Here is a 20,536-nt window from a genome sequence, read left to right as displayed (position 1 = left end):
CCCTTCTCCTTTGATATGACAGGTATCAGATAACAGCTGTCATCCTGCACTGTGTACAAAAAAAAAGTGTGTACTGCATTTTTTTGTGGTTGGGGTTTTTTGCCTTTCATGTCAATTCTTGTTCAGTTTTGCTCCATCAGTACTGATTATCATCTGATAGCCTAATGGATTTTGTCTCAGTGATATATACACGAGTCGCTGTGCAAATTATGAGGGTTTTTTGGTAGAAGATCAAGGTTGAGTTTACTCATAGCATTGAAATCATTTTTCATTAAGCTCATTTTCATGACTCATAAACTTGAGTCATATAAATTATCTCAGTGACAAACAGGAACTGTTTCATCTTCCAAGTGTGCAAATCTAATAAATGCAACAGTTAAAAAAAACAGAAAGAAAGGAAAAAAATGTGACTGTGCAATGAAGCATGTTTGATCACCCCACTGTTCTACTACAGGCTGCTGACCTCTGGTGACTTTATTAATAAAGGTGGCTCTGGGTTTTTGAATGTCTGTACATGCATGTATATTTTAAATTTAATAGCAAGTGCAGCATTTTATCAGGTTGACAAGGATGTTTTTCTACCTGATGTTATAAACTGTTCATTTGCACTTGCACTCGTTCTGATGGATATGTGGTGTTTTGTGTGTTCTGCCAGGCGGAGTGGAGAGATGAGGTGAGACATCATTTTGAGAAGATTAAGTCCGAGGGCACGTGTCTTCACCGGCTGGACGAGGAGCTGATAAAACGGCGCAGGGAAGAACTGAGGTAAGATATACCTCAGTAAGATTGATATTATCATCTGTATTAGTTTATATTTGGCAGTGTAGCTCTGGGCTTCAACTTCACCGTTTTTCGTGTAAACACATGGAAAGCTGGAGGCAGACAGAGCAGTAGGAACTGAACAGAGTGAACTTTACTGACTGCAGATATGCCTTTAATTCAGAAACAACAGGAAAAGCAAGAGCTGGGGTACAGGTGGGTTGTAAAGTGGCTTGCAGATGCTTAACAAGTGAGAATACACCCTCTATGATATTTGCCAACTGAATGTGGAGACGGGTATTAGCTGATTTGGGACTGTGGCTGAACTAATGCTATAGTGGATTTATGTGAACATCACAGCCTGTATTAAAGTGGAAGTGATATTGAAAGCAGCAAAGGTTGATTAATGGAAAACAGAATGTAAATCCAAAATGTAGAGCAAATAATCAGTTTCTATATACTAGGTGTAGTAGGTAAGTATCAGTATTGCCTATTTATAGCCTTCCCCTACTTTCTTCCCCTCGCAGACATGCACTGGACATCCGAGAACACTACGAGAGGAAGCTGGAGAGAGCCAATAACCTCTACATGGAACTGAATGCTATCATGCTGCAGCTGGAGATCAAAGAGAAGGAGCTGCTTAAGTATGAAGACAAACTTAAATTTTTCTTTTTGCAGACTACAGGGTGTATCAGAAAAAATCCTCTGATGTCAAAACGCCATATTTTTTAAAGTAGAGGGCACAGACTGAATATAAAGTAATTATATATAAAGAAATTGATGGCTTCACTTATTAAAATACCCTAAAAGCTTTTTAATACATCAGCATCGGTGAAGTAAATAAAAGACGGAAAAGTGAATCTGAAATGTGACATAAGTGGCCATTACATATATAGTCATACGAGGCTATTGCATGTCATAGGCCGCTCTCTTATGCTCAGTGACATCCATTAAAGGGGTATTGACTTTGTGTTTAAACATTAGGAGGGAGCAGTCACTGGACAAGAAGTACCCAGGCTGCTTCAAGCACCACAGTACCAGACAGTCAGCCTCCTCCAATTCCATGGAGAAGCTCATGAAGAAACGTAATGTACCTCAGAAACTGCCCTCACACAGCAAGAGGTGAGGCGACAAGGAAGATGTCTCGTCCTGTAGTTTATATAGCAATAATTTGCTAATAACATTCGTCTGTGTTTGTCCTTTCCAGGCCAGACTTACTAAAGTCAGAGGTCATCCTCCCTAAGCTGGACTCATCCATGACCCAGGTCACAATCCCCAACAAGGGCTCTACCTCCCCCGGTCGCTCACGCCGAGGAAAACCTCGCTACAGAAAGGCTGGAAAAGGCAGCAGTGGCGACCTGGCTCAGCTGAAAGCCACTCTGTCCTCGTCTTTAGCAATGATCAATGCAACCTCGTCTGTTCCCAGCAAGCACCGTCTAGACCCCAGCGCAGCCCTCAGGGGCTTACAGCATGACCTTCTACTCAAAAAGATGTCCTCCTCCAGCCCCGATCTTATTTCTACCACTCTGGAGGTCGAGGGCAGGAGGAAAGGCCAGGTGAGATCAGGGCTGGACAGAGTGGGCAGTCAGAGCGCCTCAGCTGGGCTGGAAGAGAGCAGAAGGACTGATGGGCCAGAGCGGGGCCCTGACGTGGGTGTAGGCGGGGATGACTTGGCAGAAACGCCTCCACGCAGTGATACACCGAGCGAAGACGCGGCATCTATTCCTTTTTCCAGTAGCCCTGACTCCCCTTGTGGCAGAGGAGCAGCGGCGGGCAGGGCGTCCGCACTCGGGAACACTCGTGTCACCCACGAAGGTGAGGAGAAGGAGGAAGGGACGGTGATTACACGCTCGCCCAGAAGTCAACGGCTTACGCCTTCAGCACTGCTCTACAGGGCAGCAGTCACACGCAGTCAGGTGAGAATTTAATACAGCTTGTATGTCAACATATTTCTGTCTGAAGCTCGGAGCCATAAATCTCAACCTAAATAGCACAGACGTACACCAACATATATCAGTATTTCTGTCCATATTGTATCAAAGGGCTCTTTAATCTATTCAGAATTATAATTATAGGAGTTCACCTTTCGCGGTCTTGCTGTTTTCGCTGATTTTTTTTTCTCTTGTGCACTTTTGGATGCTTTTTTTTTTTTTTTTTTTTTTTTTTTTTTACAGCGCATTGTATTCTGCATCCTGATTGTCCATTGTCAATCTCGTGCCATGCCTCCTGTACAGGATGCGTTCAGCTTGTCAAATTTACATAAATCTTTGCTTGCTAGCAGTGTGACTCTGAAGTGCTGCACTGTATGTTTGTAAGTTTTCTTCCCAACGAACACAACAATCTCAACAAGAGAGAAAAGTGTGAAAATGTTTATGCCTGTCTGAGAAAAGTTTATAAAGTGTGTCGTGAGGGGTTTTACAGCCTTAAAACATCTATAGTTGTAAAAATATAAAGTTGGCTACTTCGTGGATTTCACTTATCGCGTGTTATTTTAAGAACGTAACTCCCACGATAAACAAGGGACCACTGTGTAGTATTTTCTGATTTACTGAGTGATGAAAAGAGATGCGTTTGAATACCAAAAACTTGAATTTATGTACATGAACACTACATCAGGAAAAAACTTGAGGTTTCACATTAATATCTGTTGGTTTAAATTTCTTCTCTATTCAGCTACAGTGTCTCCCCTTACTTTGCTCAATATACAGTCACCGGACACTTTATTAGGTACCTCTTTCTAGTCTTGGATTAGGTTTCTTTGTCCTTTGCAATACATTCAATAATGTGTTGTAAACACTGATCAGAGATTTGGTCCATATTGACATGATAGCATCACAATTACTGCAGGTTTATCGGTTGCACATCCCAAATCCCCCCTTTCACCGCCTATTAGATTGAGATCTGGTGACTGTGAAGCCCATTTGAGTACAGTAAAACTCATTGTTATGTCTAAAAAACCAGTTTGAGATGATTTGAGCTTTGTGACATGGTGCGTAAGCTTGCCATCAGCCATCAGAGGATGTGGTCATGATCAGGAACAATACTCGGGTATGCTGTGGGTTTGAAACGATGTTCAGTTGGTACAAGGGGTCCAATATGTGCCCAGAAAATATCTCCCACCCCATCCTGCTTTTGCTTGATCAGTAAACATGGGATGAATCCAAGCTTTCATGTTGTTTACACTAAATTCTGACATTACCATCCAAATATTGCAGCAGAAATTGAGGCGTGGGAGCATTTTTTTTCAATCTTCTATTTTCCATTTTTGGTGAATGTGTGCAAATCACAGCCTCGGTTTCCTGATCTCAGTGGACAGGAGTTAGCACATGGTGTGGTCTTCTGCTTCCAGGATTGATGTGGTGTGCATTCAGAGATGCTCTTCTGCATGGCTTGGTTGTAACAAGTGGATATTTGAGATACTGTTGCCTTCCTATCAGGTTGAAGCAGAGAGATGATTGTGCAGAAAAATCGCTGTAAATCAGCAGTTTCTGAAATACTTAGATCAGCCCGTGTGGCACCAACAACCGTGTCACATTCAAACCGTGTCACTTAAGTCACATGATGCTGTTTGAACTTCGGCAAGTCATCTGGACAGGCCCGAATGCCCCGAGCTGCTGCCATGTGATTGGCTGATTAGATATATTCGTTAATGAGCGCAACTTCCTTCTTTCCATTAGGTGCAACTCATTTAGATAAACACAACTAACACAAAAAACTCGAACCTTAGTAAAAAGTAAAAAATTCAGTGGGATTACGGTCCAATGAATTTGGAGTCAGTTATTGGTTCTTGTGCACTGACTGCTCACGTATCAGTGGTTGCACCTTCAAAAGTCTGTTTTATGTGTTCTAGCCGAATAGCGTGAGATTGTTTTATCTATTCTCAGACTTATCAGACATCTCAGCTCAATTAAGTCTAATTACAGCACATTGGAAAATGCTTTTTCTCCACAGAGACGTGGAGTGTCATCAGAGGAAGAGGAAGGAGAAGTGGACAGTGAAGTGGAGTTGCCGAGGAGACGGTACTTAGTGCATTTTCATACCGCTGCTTGTTGTGTATCAATATCTGTATGTACTATCCTTTAGCCATGGTCACTAACATACTTGCGGATTTTCATTAAAATGCGTATTCTCATATTGCGTACCCTTTCAGGCGGCCTGTGAGCATCACCAAATGCCAGTCCCTGTCGACCTTTAGCTCAGAGAACCTATCGGTTTCGGACGGTGAGGAGGGCAACACTACTGACCACTCCCACAGCGGTACGCCCGACGTGGTCAGCACCAACACAGACGAGCGACTGGATGACAAGAGCGACGACCTGCTGTCTCAGGGCTCGGAGATTCCTGCTGACCCGTCTGACCCGACTCAGCTGGGCTCCGATGGTCTGTCTGAAAAAGAAGCCATTCTGCAACAAGTCAAGACGCAGCTCGCCTCAAATGACCCCAATTATGAGGTAAGGCAGAAAGAGTGAAATGTAGTATAGAGGTCTGATATCTGCCAGATACACAAACATCTTTTCTGGCAAGGAGATGATAAATTATCCTTCTATAATCTGTTCATTTTCTGACTCCTGATTTTCCTCCAAACCAGGGCCTGTATGATGACTCCGACTGTGACAGTGCAGAACTGGACCATTCGTGCACTGCAGACCCCAGTCAACCTCCAGCCAACTGGTGAAAACCGGGCACCTCTAACCCACTCCACCACCTGCAGACCTGGCCTCTCAATACCTCCTTCACTCTTAGAAACTCTGAGTCATTATCAGGGACATCGCAGAGAGGCAGGAAATTGAGCAATGTGTTCTTAACCACATATCCTGGTTAAGGAAACAAAAAAAAAAAAAAAGGAAAGTCGCATTTCCTTTGGAGATGAATGCAGCACGGCGATGTGACAGCACCTTTTGTTCTCTGAAATCGCATCAAATGACACCTCAGCGACACAAGCTTCGATCAAAGAGGCGACGTCTGCACCGTCTGTTGTCATGTTGTTTTCATGTCCTCCATCATAATTCATGTTCGTTTTTTATTTTTGTCCTAATGAAAATGATCATGAAACTATTTAAATGTCACGATCACTGGAGACGACCAGTGTCGCTCTTTTTACTTATAATTTATGAAATCTTCTGACTTGTCGTCTTTAAAAAAAACAACAACTTATGCACTGTTTAATTTATTAGAAAGAAAACAATGTTTACATCTTTTTGTGCCGTTTACATTTTTATTTATAAATCGTGTCATAGATTACGTTTCCATTTTCTACTTCTGTTTTTAATATCGGTGTAAATATGGGATGTAAAATGAACAAATTTTTAAAATGTGAGATTGTATAATTTAAGGTGCTGATGTTTCTAATTAGGTGGAACTATTTTATTTGAAGCTCTCGGTAGTAGAATGTACTGTAGCTGCTGTTCATGTCCGAGCATCCAAACAGGAAAAGGAGGAACAAACATGTGAACAAGGAAAAGCAATATGTCTGCTCTGGTCTCACAGCCGGGTTCTTTTAGGACAGATGAGCTTTTTTAAAAATACTTATCGCACGTGTTTACTGTATTTAAAAATGCAAGGTCATTTTAAAACATATTCCCCCGTTTATAGCATTGAGAAAAAGCATGCGAGTGAAATAGTAGGGACACCTTACTGAAGTCAAACTGTGTCTCGGCTCTAACATGAGAACATCTGCAGAAATTTACACCCTCCAGTACCGAGTAACTGAAGGCACAAGAAACGCCAATACAGATCCTACAGCGTGGTAATTTTAGAAGCCGAAAATCATTTATGCAAAAACCCCTTTGTGTCCAGTAACTGATTCATCTCTGGCAGAAACATTACATCTCAACATTTATCTCTTTAAATGTGAACATTTTGGACCCAGACGTTGCCATTTTCATGCCTACTTAATTTGGCCAATTTTATTTATAGTCTACTCTCACCATAATCATCGGCCTCGCCGGCTGAAAACTTCGCCATCCAATGGTTATTTTTCACTCTTGTAAGGGCTGCGTCATAAACTGTGACACCTAAAACCCTTGTTTGTGTTTGTTCTCCTTGGCAAATGTCCTTAATGTGCGCCTGAATCTGACCGTACAACAGCACATCACGTTATTCCATGAATCCATGACTGATCAGGTCACACTCTATAAGCTAAAAATACAAAAAGGCAGCTTATTTTGTTCATCTTTGAAAAGAAAGAAAGAGACAGGTTATCTTTTGCAGTTTATATTTGTAGAAAGATTTTACAGATTGTGGCCCCCAAGGTTTGAAGCTAGAAATCCTCCTGCAGGATTAAAATGTTGCCAAAAAGCAAGACTACTGCCCTCTATTGTCCAATCGTGGAGGTACTCATGTTTCCCATGATGCTCACTGAAAGCAACCCTGTTAAATGTTGGCATTTTATACTGCATTATCGTAACTATATTTAAAAAAAAGAAAAAAAATGAAATGCCGTTAAAAATAAATTCAAACTTGTAAACCAAACGTGTGGTTTCACTCTCCTTTCACACGGTGACAAAACTCGCGAGAGGGTTTGTGGTTTAAGCATTTCACATCTTTATTTCTGTATTCTTTTTAAACAACGTGGCACCCAGATCTACAGTCTCAAAGGAAAAGAAATAAACGTGCACAAAAGTTTTTCCTTTCCTGCAAATAAAAAATAAATTCTTGAGCAGAGCAAAGAGCAGGAAACTAGTGTTAACGCACAACCTTTTCTACTTCCAGAGCATCAGTGATTTCACTTCTTAGCCTCATTACATTTAACAGATCAGTATCCAGGAGTTCACCCCCCCCCCTCCCACCACCCTACTTTGGTAGTTAAGAAAAAAAAAATATTTCCTCCATTTAAAACAAATATTCCAACTTTTAGTATATAATCAGTCTTTACAAAAAAAGCGAGGAGAACCCTCTGCTTCCAATCCCTAAAGCCGACCCCAAATCCCCAAAAAACAAAACAAAACCTCCCATCCCAGCAAAATATCAACACATGATCTCAGGACAGGAGCGGGAAGGTTTAGGAATGACATGTAAAAGGGAAGAAACGTGACATGCGGAGTCATACACACTTTAAATTATCTGGATAAATTCATCTGAGTGTTAGAACATTTACTAAATAACCAAATATAATTTGTGACGGTGCATGTACAGCTACGTGTTCTCGTCAGTGACACAAGTGCAATCCATGTTACAAGCACTTCAATTGAAACAGTGACAAAGGGGGAGAATGCTGTGTATATCTGAAGCAAGTAAGTACAGGTATTAAATGGACAAACTGACAGGTGGATCTCAGAGAGGGGAGGAGAAAAACAATTTTAAAAAACGGAGTGGGGCGTATATAAACAGAATAAAACAGTCACTCTATTCTTATTTTTGATACTTTTTTATTTTTCCTTTTTTGTCTTTTCCTTTTTAAAGAAAAAAAAAAAAAAAAAAAAAAAAAAAAAAAAAGCTGACTGTACAGAACTAAATCTATGTCTATTCAGAGTTTTTCCAACTCATGTCTCTGATGGCAAAGAAAGAAATGGAAAGAGCGAGATATCCATCAAGAAAAGAAAAATGCCTAAACAACAAATCATTAAAACCTCTGACTGGACTCCAAAAAGGGAATTTAAAACCTAATCATTTGCTTTGTATGACTAAAACCAAAACAAAGAAAATAAATAATGAACTCAGTGGATCAAATCAGTGGCGGCTGACATAATTTTTTTTGCTTTTGTTTTTTGTTTTTTTTTTAAATGAGGAAGAGGCAGTATAATATATAAACTCTTAACTTGGATAGTTGCATTGACTGCTTAATCATAGCCGATGATATAAAAGTGAGATTTAGTGCAGATGCAGTGTCTTATCAGTTGGCTGCCAGTCCAGTGGCCTCAGAGGAAAGCCTGGAGAAACAGACAGAGACACCCAGAGAGCAGGGAGGGAGAGAGTAAGGCATGCAATCAGACAGACAAGATAAACAACAATATCATTATGTACATTTATATATATATATATATTACTATGATAAAATCATCTGGATTCATTTAGCAGGAAAATTATGATTATACGTAGAAAAACAAAAATTAGATGTTCAGTTTGAGCTCCTGCTGCCAGTGAGAGGGTCTCTTAACCAACAGCTGATCAAACTTACTGGTTTGCAAATGGAGCCGCATTAAAGAACTGGTCAAGAGTTGGATGAGATGATTCACTCTGGTGCCACTTGATACAGCCCTTCTAGGTTAAATGAAACTCTGCACAGCACAAAAACTGCAACCGAGAGGAAACCGCAAGCCCGACTCTCTGCAACCACCACATCACAGTGAAGAATATATGAAGGGCGCTATCTGAAAACTCAGATGCCCTCATAACCCAAGTTTCACAAGCCAAACAAACTCTGCACAGGCTGTGGATGCATGCAAATAGTCTCTATGAAGAGAAAGAGGAGGACTGCTTTTCCCTAAATGTAATGTAAACAGCCAATTCAACGTCAGGTCAACTCCAGGCCTTAACAGCTGGAGTCCTGCAGGTTTTAGATAACACCCTGAGTCAAATGATTAGTTCATTACCAGGCATTTGGAGAACTTCAAGAAATATTGAGGAGGAAATTTAGCCATTTAAATCAGCTGTGATGGATCAAGGACACATCTAAAACCTGCAGGGACACCGGCCCTCGAGGCCTGGAGTCAAAAATGCATCTGCACTTGTAAACAATTACAGGCACACAGAACTGGAAATGCTGAACCGGATAACTGTTATCTGCTATCTGGCCCATGTGGCTACAGCGGAAGCCCTGAATAATTTGCGGCTGCCCCTGAAGACCGAGTCTGCAGACTAGCCGACGAGATCAAAGCCTGCCTAATGCCTTATTGTTCTAAAACCCGAAGCTACTCGTTTACAGCTCTGTGTGACAAAGGAAAGCAGTGACACTTCACGTTATGAAGCTGAAGTCTTCTTTCGGATGCAATCGATCATCTGCCTCCATCTTACCCTATCCCTGGGATCCTCACCGAGCCTCTGCATGTCATCCTTCACTACATCCATGAATCCTCGTTGTAGTCTCCCTCTTTTATGGCAGCTCCATCTTCAACATCTCCAAACCATACATCGCAGCAGGCCTCACTACCGCCTTCTAACCCTTCTCTTTCACGCTTGCTGCTATTCTTTCATCACTCATCTCCACCCCGCCTGCACTCTCTTCTTCACCTCCCTCGTCTGTTGCTTTGGATGGATGACCCCGGGTATTTAAACTCATCTACCTTCACTACATGTCCGTCTTGCTTTTACCGACTTTCATTCCTCTTCTGCACAGTTCACACCTCCACCGAATCTGCCTACAGATCACAATATCGTCTGCAAATATCACAGCTATGGAACTAATATTTACATATTGGTGAATTTCCTTTCTTAAAAACCAGCTAATGAACTAGGCTGTTCATTTATGTAGAGTCGGGCTTGTCATTTCTACCATGAGATAAAATAGTCTAAGGAACTCTTGGCTACAGAGTGTGCTTCATACAAGATTAATGAGAGGGCTAGGTCTTCTCATCCAACTCTTTGCAAGAAGGTGACCAGATATTCCCTAAAAGATCAAATTATTCCTTTCATGATTTGCTAAATCAGCTGCTTTAAGCTAAAGCAGATGGACGTTTTTGTATTTGTACCAACATGACAAAAGGATGATTTGGTGGCTTTGATACCTGAGGGTACTTTGAATTAATTTCTTACATAAGCAAAAATAATAATAATAAAGTCATCAAGATGCAATCCATTACAACAGCTAACAACAGTCACTTAAAATTCACTACAAGAAAACTTCTCATAAATACAATGTGACATCTTAAAGAGAGCCGCTACCTGAGCAGAGCTTACACAAAGAGAGAAATGCTTCAGTTAATCAGTGAAATAATTCCCTGTCCATGCTAAGTTCAAAGTTGTTCAAAAATATAATGCACTCAACATGTCATTTCTTTAGCAGACGAGTGAAGTCAAGCTACAGATTATCTATCTTAGAAATATGGCGTCGTCGACCATCTTTCTGGCTTTGTAACAATGGGCTGTTCGGTAGTAAGCGTGGCATGGCACAGCCAGATACAAAAGCAAGTGCAGGTACGGACAATAAGGAGCATTGTCGGTACTTCAGTAGTAGATGACTTATGTTTCCTCGGTTAGTAAGGGGAGAGCCTTCGCCTTTTAGACTTGGAGCCCAGCTCTGAGGCAATTTTGGGCTCAGTGGGAATTGGGTGTGCAGGGTTACTGGCCCCGCTGACAACATGGAGGGCCAGGAGAGGGAGGGGCTTGAGACTGAGGAGACTCGACACACAGGCAGGAGAGCTGGGGAGCAGGGAATCGGTGGAGGAGGTAGAGGAGGAGGAAGAGGAGGAGGGAGGAGGCGGCCCTGGAGCCAACAAGGACAGAGGAATGGAGGCTGTGGGGGGCACCACACAGGAGGAAGAGGAGGAGGAAGAAGAAGAGAAGGAGGAGGTAGCAGCAGAGGAGGTGGTGGTGGTAGTAGTAGTAGTGGTGGTAGTAGTAGTAGTAGTAGAGGTGGAGGGAGGGCACAGGCTGGTCTGTTCAGGGTTCAAGGAGGAGGAGGGAGGAGGTTTAGAGGACTCTACACTGTAGAAAGAGAGACAAGGAGAGAGGGACAACACAGTCGGGATGGGTCACAGGGCAGGCTGGTGAGCAATGGGTGGGGGGGATAGGGGCAGGAGGAGGGATGGGGGTAGGGTGTAGGGGGAAAATCACTCAGGGATGTGACCAAAACACGAGACAGAAAGCATCAGTTACAAATCAGCAAGGAAAAATAAATAACATATCTAGTGATGGATCAGTGTGGGAGGACAGAAAAAAGAAACCGACACAAGTGCAGACTGACAGAGAGCTAGCAAACACCACAGTGATGGTTAGGAGTTAAAAGAAAAGCCAGTAATCGCTACAATCAATCATCTGCACATAAATCCAAAGAGTAAGGGTGGATGCAGTCGAGCTATCTGTGTGACAAAGTAAATAAAGCTTTTCAGTAATTACTGCAGCTGTGCGGCATTAGTGGAGTGAAACGTGCTGAAAGATTACATTTAAACAGAAAATAATCTTTCAGGCACGCCCACGTGACCCGACTTTTACATCTAGCCCCTGCAATTTCAAGTAAACCACCCCGGTGCAGACAAATAAGTCGACTTAAGCTGAAACTAACCCCATGACTGAATCAATTACCCATCTAGAGTTAAAGTTCTTTTCTTTATTATCTCACCTGGCGTTGATGAGGTACTCCGCCAGACTAATGCTGGCAGGCGAGCCTGTGATGGTAACCTGGCGGTCGGTCGATCCATCCACTGGATTTGCAATCTTGATCTGGGCACCTGACATTTGCCTGATCTCGTTGATCTTGGCTCCCTGGCGGCCAATGATGCACCCAATAAGCTAGTGGAGGAAAAAAAAAAAAAAAAGAGAGAGAGAGATACAGATGACTGATCGCTGCGATTATGCGTATGTGCGTCTAAGCAGGGCCTGCTCACTCTTAAACAGCATGACTAACAAGAAGAAAAATCCTCCACAGATGAAGCACTGGGCCCCACTAAAATTCTGTGGGATTTAAATCTGTAATAAATGCATGATTTAAATCAATGCAGGGGTAGCAAAAGATACAGAGTCATGTGAAAATAGTTTTCAAAGTACTCTTTGCAGTCCTGTTTTGGGGGGGGGGGGGGACCCAGTACAACCGATGACTCAGTAGCTCACTGAACCACTTTTAGCAGCAGTAACCTGGAAGCAGTCGCTCTCTTTATGACTTCATCTGTGCCTTTTGGCCTGCTCTTTTTTACAACGTGGCTTCAGTTAATCAAAGTTTATGGCAATTCCTAAGTTTCTTAAGGTGCTGCCACAACAGATTGACATCTAAACTCTGAGCCACTGCACACCAATTCTTTTCTTTTTCAGCCATTCTTGTTGTAGATTTACTGCCGTGCTTGTACGAAGCACATTTGGCCAAGCTTTATCCGTCAGACAGACGGCCTCAACATTTGACTCTAGAATACTTCGGTATTCACACGAGTTCATGGTAGACTCATGCTTGACACTTTGATTATCAGCTACTGGCTGCTCCTCAGCCTCTTAATTCCCATGGAAGCTGTAAGGGTGTTTTCACAGGAAAGCATAGAGTCCTGTGATATTCTCCTTGTTCACATGACTAAAAGTCCTAATTCTTAAACTTTGTGTCCAGGTGGTCAGGAGGTTTCTGGTACATCTAACATGAAATGTAGATTTCTAACCCACAGCAAGTGGGTGTCATATGCAAACCCTGCCTGAACTACCCAGGCAACTCCATCAGCCCTAACAACAGTAAAAATGAGCCTGAGCAGGACCATTTACTGCGGGTTGCTGCATTTGAGAAATGAAAAAAATAATAAAAATTTAAAGATAATGTGTGAAAAAGTCTTTCTAGTCTTCAGACACAACCAATGATGCTTCCACTGACCAACATGCAGTGTTATTTTTAATAGTGTTTGGGATGAAATTCACTTCCTGAAGGACTTACATCATTTGGAATGGTCATCTCATGGGAACTGGTTTGAGCAGAAGCATCCATCCCTGACAAAGAAAACATGAAAGTGCTTTAAACGAACCATAAAGAGAAGGTCCTTAAGATACATGAAGCATAAAGCAGGTAAAATTGTAATTATGATCATTTTTAAGTCACCAAAATCAATTTGAAATGAACTCATTAGCTAATTATACTACGTTACTGACACAGTCAACTCACACTGACTCAAGATCGAAACGATTTGTTAAAAGGCAAAAAATTAAGATGTCTGATTAGAAAATAACAAAAGACCACACGGGGCTTTCCACACGTCAGCTGCTTTTCTGTAAACATGTGAGAAATGCCCTCAGTGTGTTCAGTGTGTCATCACAACCACCAGCAGCTGTCATTACATCTAGTTTAGCAGTACAGGATGTGTGAACGTGCGTTTTGTCACGTTCTGTGTTTGATCTGTAAACCTGGGAATTTTAAAGACTGAGCAGTTAAAATGTTGCATTCAAAGCCCGTGGGCGTTGCGGCGCTGCATACCAGTGAATCCCTGGTTGCTCGGTGCAATGGGGAACGGGCTCTGCTGCATAGCCAGCTGGTGAAGCTTGGTGAGCTGTGGAGAGATAGCAGCAGAGGAAGACTGTGAGAGTGAGAGAGAAGGCAGGGAGAGAGACGGAGGAAATGGAAAACACAGGAAGAGGAGGGGGGGAAAAAACAGAACAAGAATCACAATCAGTAAAGACAGATACACAAAGATTACAAGGAGATTTCACACAAATCACTTAATTTTGTGATGTGAGGACCTCTAATCCTTCATAGGTTTACTACATAGCTCACTGGTGTCTGACAATGTGAATTATGGCTTGTCTATGTAAGGTACCGCATAGGTATTCCTCCAAGGAGCAGGCTGCATGTCTTGGTAAAGCTTTCTCGCAGTCTTCAGGGTCAGGACAAAGTCACACTACACAAGGGACGAAGTTCCCAATATGCAGGTGATTTCCTAACCAGCAACAGTACACACCTGAATATAAACTGACAATCTTAGCATGACTCTGTACCAGCAGCACAGGAACTTCTAAGGAAGCGATTATGTGCGTATGAGCCAAAACTGCCAGAGTGAGCAATGACTAACTCATTATGTAATAATAATAATAATAATAATAATAATCAAGCATAACTGTATAAGTGTTACAAGTCTTTATTTTGTCTCTGGCTGGTACCTCCCTGCGCTGATGCCAATAGTCAGTGGCAGGTATGACTAATTATACACAGTCTATCACATCCAATGCTCCTGATGGAACTCATTAAAAAAGAGAGAGAAAGATTAATTGAATCAAGCGACAAGTGGCCATTGTAGAAAGTAATTATGAAGGGGGAGAAAGGAGAGAACAGTACGTTTATCTAGGACAGATTAATGAAGCAGACATGTGAAACAAGACAGCACAAAAGGGAAAAGACAGAAAAGTGAGCAGCAGGAACAGTTTACAATTCATGGAACAGTGGAGAGTCTGGACCAACAAACAAACGTCTGTCTAAAGAACAACTATCACCAGTGAATGTATGAACTACATAGAATAACACTAACAATAGTATGTCAGCGTAAGGTAAAATAAAAAACAGGGGCAGGTTCAGCTACAATTACAGGCTGTAAAATGTGGTGGGGGCGGGTGGGCAGCTGTACATATTGTAATTATGGGGGGGTGGGGGGGGGGGGTCATATAAAAATATCTACTGCACTTACATCTGGCTGTGGAATTGCGTGCTGTCCTTGTACGGCATATGCCTGAAACAAATGAAAACAAAGCTTTCATAGGCCTCACATCTGATTTTGTTGGGCAGCTCATTTCTCCAGCAACAACACTCTTGGTAAGCAAATCTCTCTCAAAACACATCAAAGCCTCGTTTGCGGCCTGAAAAGCCAACAGAACCTTTCATCGTCTAGCGTCACCAAACCCAATCTGGGAACTTGTCACAGAGTCTGCTGTGGGAAAGAGCCAATTTTCTGGGCCTTCTGCTAAATGCAATCCTCCTTTTTCAGTCCACACAGACTGTTCCTGCTCACAACTGAATGTGAAACAAATCATGAACATTCATTTCCAGATATCCATCTAGAGATGGAACTAAATATAACTACTGCAGTCACACTTTGACGACAGGAAGGTTAATTAGCTCATCAATATCTCTTCCCCATCATAAAGTCGCAGTTACTAACAACACGCATGAATCAGTGTGTTGGTTAGGCATGTTACATGTTATGGTAGGACAATTATGACCCAGTACTACTCAGCCAGCAGGTTTTGGGAATGAGTACAGAATAAATATTAGGAAAAAACAGAAAGAAGAAGAATTCAAAAAAGGAGGCTTTGCAAATCTCCTAACAGGTCGATAAGTAAACCTAGAAGATTTAATGTGTTCTGTTTCAAGATTTTTATCATCAAACAAGACCTAAAAACCAAGCTATAAGATTGCTTGCATTAAGTCAGGGAAAGCCAAAGGGATAATATTAAAATAAGTATCAAAGTGATCAAAATAGATTCCTTGTCCAAAGTCTCCACATTTCTAGGAAAAAAGGAAATATTTAGAGGCGTTACAGGAGAATTACAGAAAATCAAAGGAGAGATTTTTTTTTTATCAAAAGAAATGTAAAAAAAAAAAAAAAAGGTGTTTAGAAGGATAAAAAGAGCTTTAATGTTAGGCCAACAAGCACCAGAAAGCATTTTGGTTCAGACCAACATTAGTAGGAAATAGACCACCTCACTTCTGAAACCTGATGCTCAAAACAATGAAAAGCTCCATGGAAATGGGAGGAAATTCAAGGCTCTGAAACAAAAATCTTTTATTCTAGGTCTGCTGTGTATGGCTTTAAAAAAAAAAAAAAAGAAAGAAAGAAAAAAAAAATTAAAATTAGCAGATACCGTTGTCTAACCTAAATCCATCCGAGCTGCTCTTTTACCTGCTTTCATGATCTTTCCCCTTTCATCTTCTTCTGACTTAAGTATCTTTTCATCACAAATCAGGTTTTCCAAGTACGGTATGTAACAAAATCCATAGTCAAATATCTCTCACACACACAAAAAACCCAAACTCTGGCATCTACTGATTCCCTCCAAAGTATCGCATGTACCTGTCCGCCTGCAAAGATGACGGGTGATCCTGAAGGCTTGGGTCTGTAGGGGATAGTGACCCCCTTAGGGGGAGACTGTACAAAAGACAAAGGATCTGTTAATACACTGATATCCATTTTATCATAATGTTTTACATCTGTTTATATAATCATTAATACAGATTAAACACAGCTGCAGTGTAACAGTATCTGTGTTTTTATATATACAATAATATCAGCTCAAACCATAAACTCTTGTCTGAGCCTAATAAACAGCTGCTGAAAAGCCGAGAGATCATATATCTGAAACGACGACGAACAGCCACTTCATCTGCTTCACTGCTTACCTCAAGCATGACCACACAGATCTGCTTGACGCACTCAATTATCGACTGGGGAGTGCCAGCAATGGTGATGGCACGCTCCGTGGAGTTGGGGAGCATGTCTCCAGCCACTTGTACCTGAGCACCGGTTGACTGCAATACACAAATGAAAGAAAGTGAGATGCAGAGACAAGTGTTGCCTTATAACCTAAAGCAGAAAGGTGACAGTTGGCTGAGGTTGAAGAGAACACAGTTTTTGTAGTGCACACCTCTCGAATTTCCTTGATCTTGCATCCACCTTTTCCAATAAGCGAACCACACTGGCTGGCAGGCACCACAATGCGTAGGGTGACCGGGGGCTTGCTGGTAGCTGTGCTGTTTGTCATCGAGCTGCTGATATCCTGATCAACAAAAAAACAAAACATTTGGGTTCATTCACATTCTGACTGGACTAGTCGTCGCTTTCTTCCTCTCTGAGGTCAGGAAAAAATGGAATCTACCTCTTCCAACTTTTCAATGATCATGGAGAATGCTTTAAATATGGCAGTGGTTGGACCTGCCAATGTAATGATCCTCTCAGGACAATTGCCCTCTGAGATGTTGATGCGAGCTCCGCTCTACAAAGAAAAGTAAAGAATAAAATGAGTGATCTGGAGCCTTTTGTAGCCTGTTAGTAAGTATAACTTTACATATTACTGTTTGCTACTATATACAAAAAAAGAAGCTGTGTGTAAAACACCTCACCTCTTCTCTCATCTTCTTCACAGATTCACCTTTCTATTTGGAGACAATAAAGACAAATTTAGTATAACTTAAAAACAGATCTTCGATGACTGAAAATGAAAATTGTTCATTTAAACAGCATCTTACCTTCCCAATAATGCTTCCAACTTCCTAAAAAAGGAAAGATCACATGTTATTAGCTTGAATTTGCCTTTTATTACCAGAGTTTCAAAGCTCCCAAGACACGGTCTGCTTAGCTTATAGGGAATTAAAAATAAATAAATTTAGAGACACAAAAAGTTATTACTTTCATTCCTTTATTAAATCCTCAGTTGTCACAGTCATTAAATAACGATGGATTTTTCATTAATCTCCTGCTGATCATTAAAACTCCTTCATCTAATCGTCTTTAGAACATTTGGCCTGATCCATCATGAACATCCACATTTGTATGTCCGGTCTGTCTCCACATACTCAACAAATGAGATCCAGGAGGCAAACTAGCACACAGCATCTGTGGGTTTCTTACACTTCTCCAGGCTGCGGTAAGATGCTACAAGTTAAGGAGCCGACTGCGAGTTGGCCCCATGCAGAGCATAGGCGCAGCTTTGCAGACCATCATCTACATGTTGTAGGCGTTTACTGTCACCAGGTGGCAATGTTAAAAATATTTGGAACAACCGGCCTGCGGGCTATTCTTGTGTCTGCTGTCGTTGGGTTTTTTCAGCCTGCAGGAGAAGACCCAAGTCAGAACATAACACGTTCAACCTACGCATATCATCACAACCATCCCGCTACATGCTGCTGGTTTTTCAAGGACTGCAAGCAAGCATGTCTGCATAGGCATATCCATAATCCTTCGCTTTGCCAAGCCAAATACCAATGCAAACACACACAAATGTGGTAGCATAAAGTTTTTGGAAAATCTTTTTGTCTTCCTTGTTGACATGACATACCAACATTTTAAACCACCATTTAAAAACTAAATAAATTAAAAAAAACAACAACAAACAAACAGGCTACTCTGGGACCCAAGAGATGCCACGTGTGGCTTTTGCACTGTCATAAAGCCAGATCGATTAGTGAAATTAGCATATTCTGTTTACCGATTTTAGATTTTAATACATTGGACAGTGATGCCATGAATATATTTGTGTAATATCATTTCAGCAAACACTTAAACGGGAGATTTTAAAGGTATAAACTAAAGCTGAGTCATAAGTGAAAACACTTATTTTGGTATGCAGGATTGTAACACTGAGGCAATATCCCTAGTCATCCTACTAATGTCCCTGCCTTCAGTATATCTCAGGGGGAGGCTTAATTTTCATAAATAAAACGTCATACACTATCAAATGCAGACACAAGCTGTCAATGGATGACCTCACCTTCCCATGCATGAGCAGCCTAATGGTAAGGGTGACATTGAGCCCGCCTTCAATCACACCGGAGTCCATGACTGCAACTGCAGGTCAGTACAGAACTGAGGTCTTTGGTCACTGAGATGGATCTAAGGAACACAGAAAAATATGCACACATTAAACTAGAAATATGGTGTAGAGTGAGCCGCCATTCATTAAATGAGACAAATATAATCTAAAATACTGTTCCAAGATGCTGGTAAATAAGCACACCAAGTATTTCGCTATTGAATGTTGAAGGCCCGTAGATCCCATTCACCCATCTTACTAAGCAATTATCTTACTAATTATACCAACTCACAACATTAAATTTTGAAATTGAAATTTCACGAATCTGTTGGCTGAATGAATACGGCCTGATAAAACAGTTCCAAACATATTGTGTTTGTGTGACATTTAAAAAAAGACTAATTCCACTTCGTGACTTTAGAGGATTCGAAAAAAATAGTCCACAATAAATTTGGGAGATAGCATATGCTAACCTTAATGCTTATGAATACTGATGCGTACTAAGATGAATCAGACAAATATGGCCAAGGACTTTTACTAGATTCTCCAGGGTAGGTGAATTTACTTCCAACTATCTGAATGCTGCTTATGTGACTCTAAACAGGCGCTGGAAAGGCCTCGATGTTAACTAAAACACATATAGCTTATACGCTAACGATGCCTTAATCATTAGCTATGCAAGTTTATCAACAAACATGCGGACACGCTCGTCACGAACCGGACCTAAATTTCATAAAACACGCACACAACAATTTTCCGTGTAAAAAACAAGACATTTAGTGGCACACTTTGGCCGTGTTGTTTTAGTTAAACTCAAATCATTTAACTATTAAAAACTAGTTGTGAACCTGTTAGCCACTTAGCATTGTGGTCGAGCTGGAAAAATGAATGGAGCATGCGTGCGTTACTTAGCTAGCTAGTTAGCTAGCTTAATTTGTCAACGTTACAAAACAGCTGGCTAGTTATCGGTGGTCTTCATAGCGAGGTAGATTGGTCCAGTTTTAATCAAGTGTAGGCGATAAAGATGATAAAACATGCCCATAAAGGAGACATTAAATAAAACTTCCCCCTTGGCTAGCCAAGCTATTGAGCTCAGTCAGCACGGAGACTGCGTGCTCATCATCACGCGGCCTGTTAGCACGCAGAGCGAACCGCGGCTAACTGCTGGGCGCGATTTCTTTCCGCGACTTCTGATCATAATAACAAATATAAAAAGAGCAAACAGCGAAATCAAACTCACCTGACTCGTGCGCTGATAGGTGATCGGGGGGAGGGTTGGGGTTGTAAGGGTAGAAGGGGAGAGGTTCGGGAGGGTAGAAACCCGGGGGAGAGTTTAGAAAGGACTCGGGGAAGAGGGAAGAGTGATGTGAGATCGAGCTCCACTCCTTTAAACAAAGACAACAAAATTGTGACCTCTGAACTTTTCCCTTTCACCCATCACAAACCCCGACTCCTCCCCGAGTCTGACCTATTTTTTTCGTAAAGCACGCCCCAATAAAATGTGGGACAGTTTGCGACAACATGGCAGGTTATTTGAAAGGACATAATTTAAAAAAATAAATAAATAAGAGTTATGCAATACAGTGCACTGCTAAATTCGTTTTGAAAACGAAAAGCCAGTTGATGGGAATAACAGACTGTCTACGTGTTTTATCTGTTTATATAAATTAACAGAAAAAGTTTTAAGATATCTTTCAGATTTCTT

General features: G+C 41.4%; 2 protein-coding genes across 6 annotated transcripts in view; one reads left to right on the top strand and one right to left on the bottom strand.

The window, feature by feature from the left end:
• Positions 1 to 7,225, top strand: part of LOC101478940 (mitogen-activated protein kinase kinase kinase 12) — a 28,277-nt gene extending 21,052 nt beyond the window's left edge. For both annotated transcript variants that reach the window (XM_004547716.5, XM_004547714.5), the window contains exons 8-14: positions 656 to 765; positions 1,287 to 1,403; positions 1,744 to 1,881; positions 1,967 to 2,675; positions 4,711 to 4,778; positions 4,910 to 5,210; positions 5,348 to 7,225. In XM_004547716.5, coding sequence (XP_004547773.2) covers positions 656 to 765; positions 1,287 to 1,403; positions 1,744 to 1,881; positions 1,967 to 2,675; positions 4,711 to 4,778; positions 4,910 to 5,210; positions 5,348 to 5,434 — 1,530 coding nt within the window. In that variant the 3' untranslated portion in view covers positions 5,435 to 7,225. The remainder of the gene's footprint in view (positions 1 to 655; positions 766 to 1,286; positions 1,404 to 1,743; positions 1,882 to 1,966; positions 2,676 to 4,710; positions 4,779 to 4,909; positions 5,211 to 5,347) is intronic.
• A 943-nt stretch (positions 7,226 to 8,168) lies between these two features.
• Positions 8,169 to 20,303, bottom strand: LOC101479593 (poly(rC)-binding protein 2). Of its 4 annotated transcripts, none has more exons than XM_004547717.6 (13): positions 20,072 to 20,302; positions 18,790 to 18,911; positions 17,549 to 17,572; positions 17,423 to 17,455; positions 17,179 to 17,295; positions 16,948 to 17,079; positions 16,703 to 16,831; positions 16,377 to 16,451; positions 14,994 to 15,035; positions 13,793 to 13,892; positions 13,259 to 13,311; positions 11,975 to 12,144; positions 8,169 to 8,627 (listed from the first exon to the last, which is right to left on the bottom strand). In XM_004547717.6, exons 2-13 carry the CDS (start codon positions 18,856 to 18,858, stop codon positions 8,591 to 8,593), a joined length of 981 nt encoding a protein of 326 aa, XP_004547774.1. In that variant the 5' UTR covers positions 18,859 to 18,911; positions 20,072 to 20,302; the 3' UTR covers positions 8,169 to 8,590. The 4 variants fall into 4 exon arrangements, with proteins under 4 accessions (XP_004547774.1, XP_004547775.1, XP_004547777.1 ...); XM_004547718.6 differs by having other exon boundaries at positions 13,793 to 13,865; XM_004547720.6 differs by lacking the exon at positions 14,994 to 15,035 and having other exon boundaries at positions 13,793 to 13,865; positions 20,072 to 20,303.
• Positions 20,304 to 20,536: the final 233 nt, after the last annotated feature.

The sequence above is a fragment of the Maylandia zebra genome, linkage group LG5 (assembly GCF_041146795.1).
Source record: "Maylandia zebra isolate NMK-2024a linkage group LG5, Mzebra_GT3a, whole genome shotgun sequence".
Taxonomy (NCBI): Eukaryota; Metazoa; Chordata; class Actinopteri; order Cichliformes; family Cichlidae; genus Maylandia; species Maylandia zebra.
The sequence above is the reverse complement of the archived record's forward strand: the minus strand, read 5'-3'. Positions and strand labels throughout refer to the sequence as shown.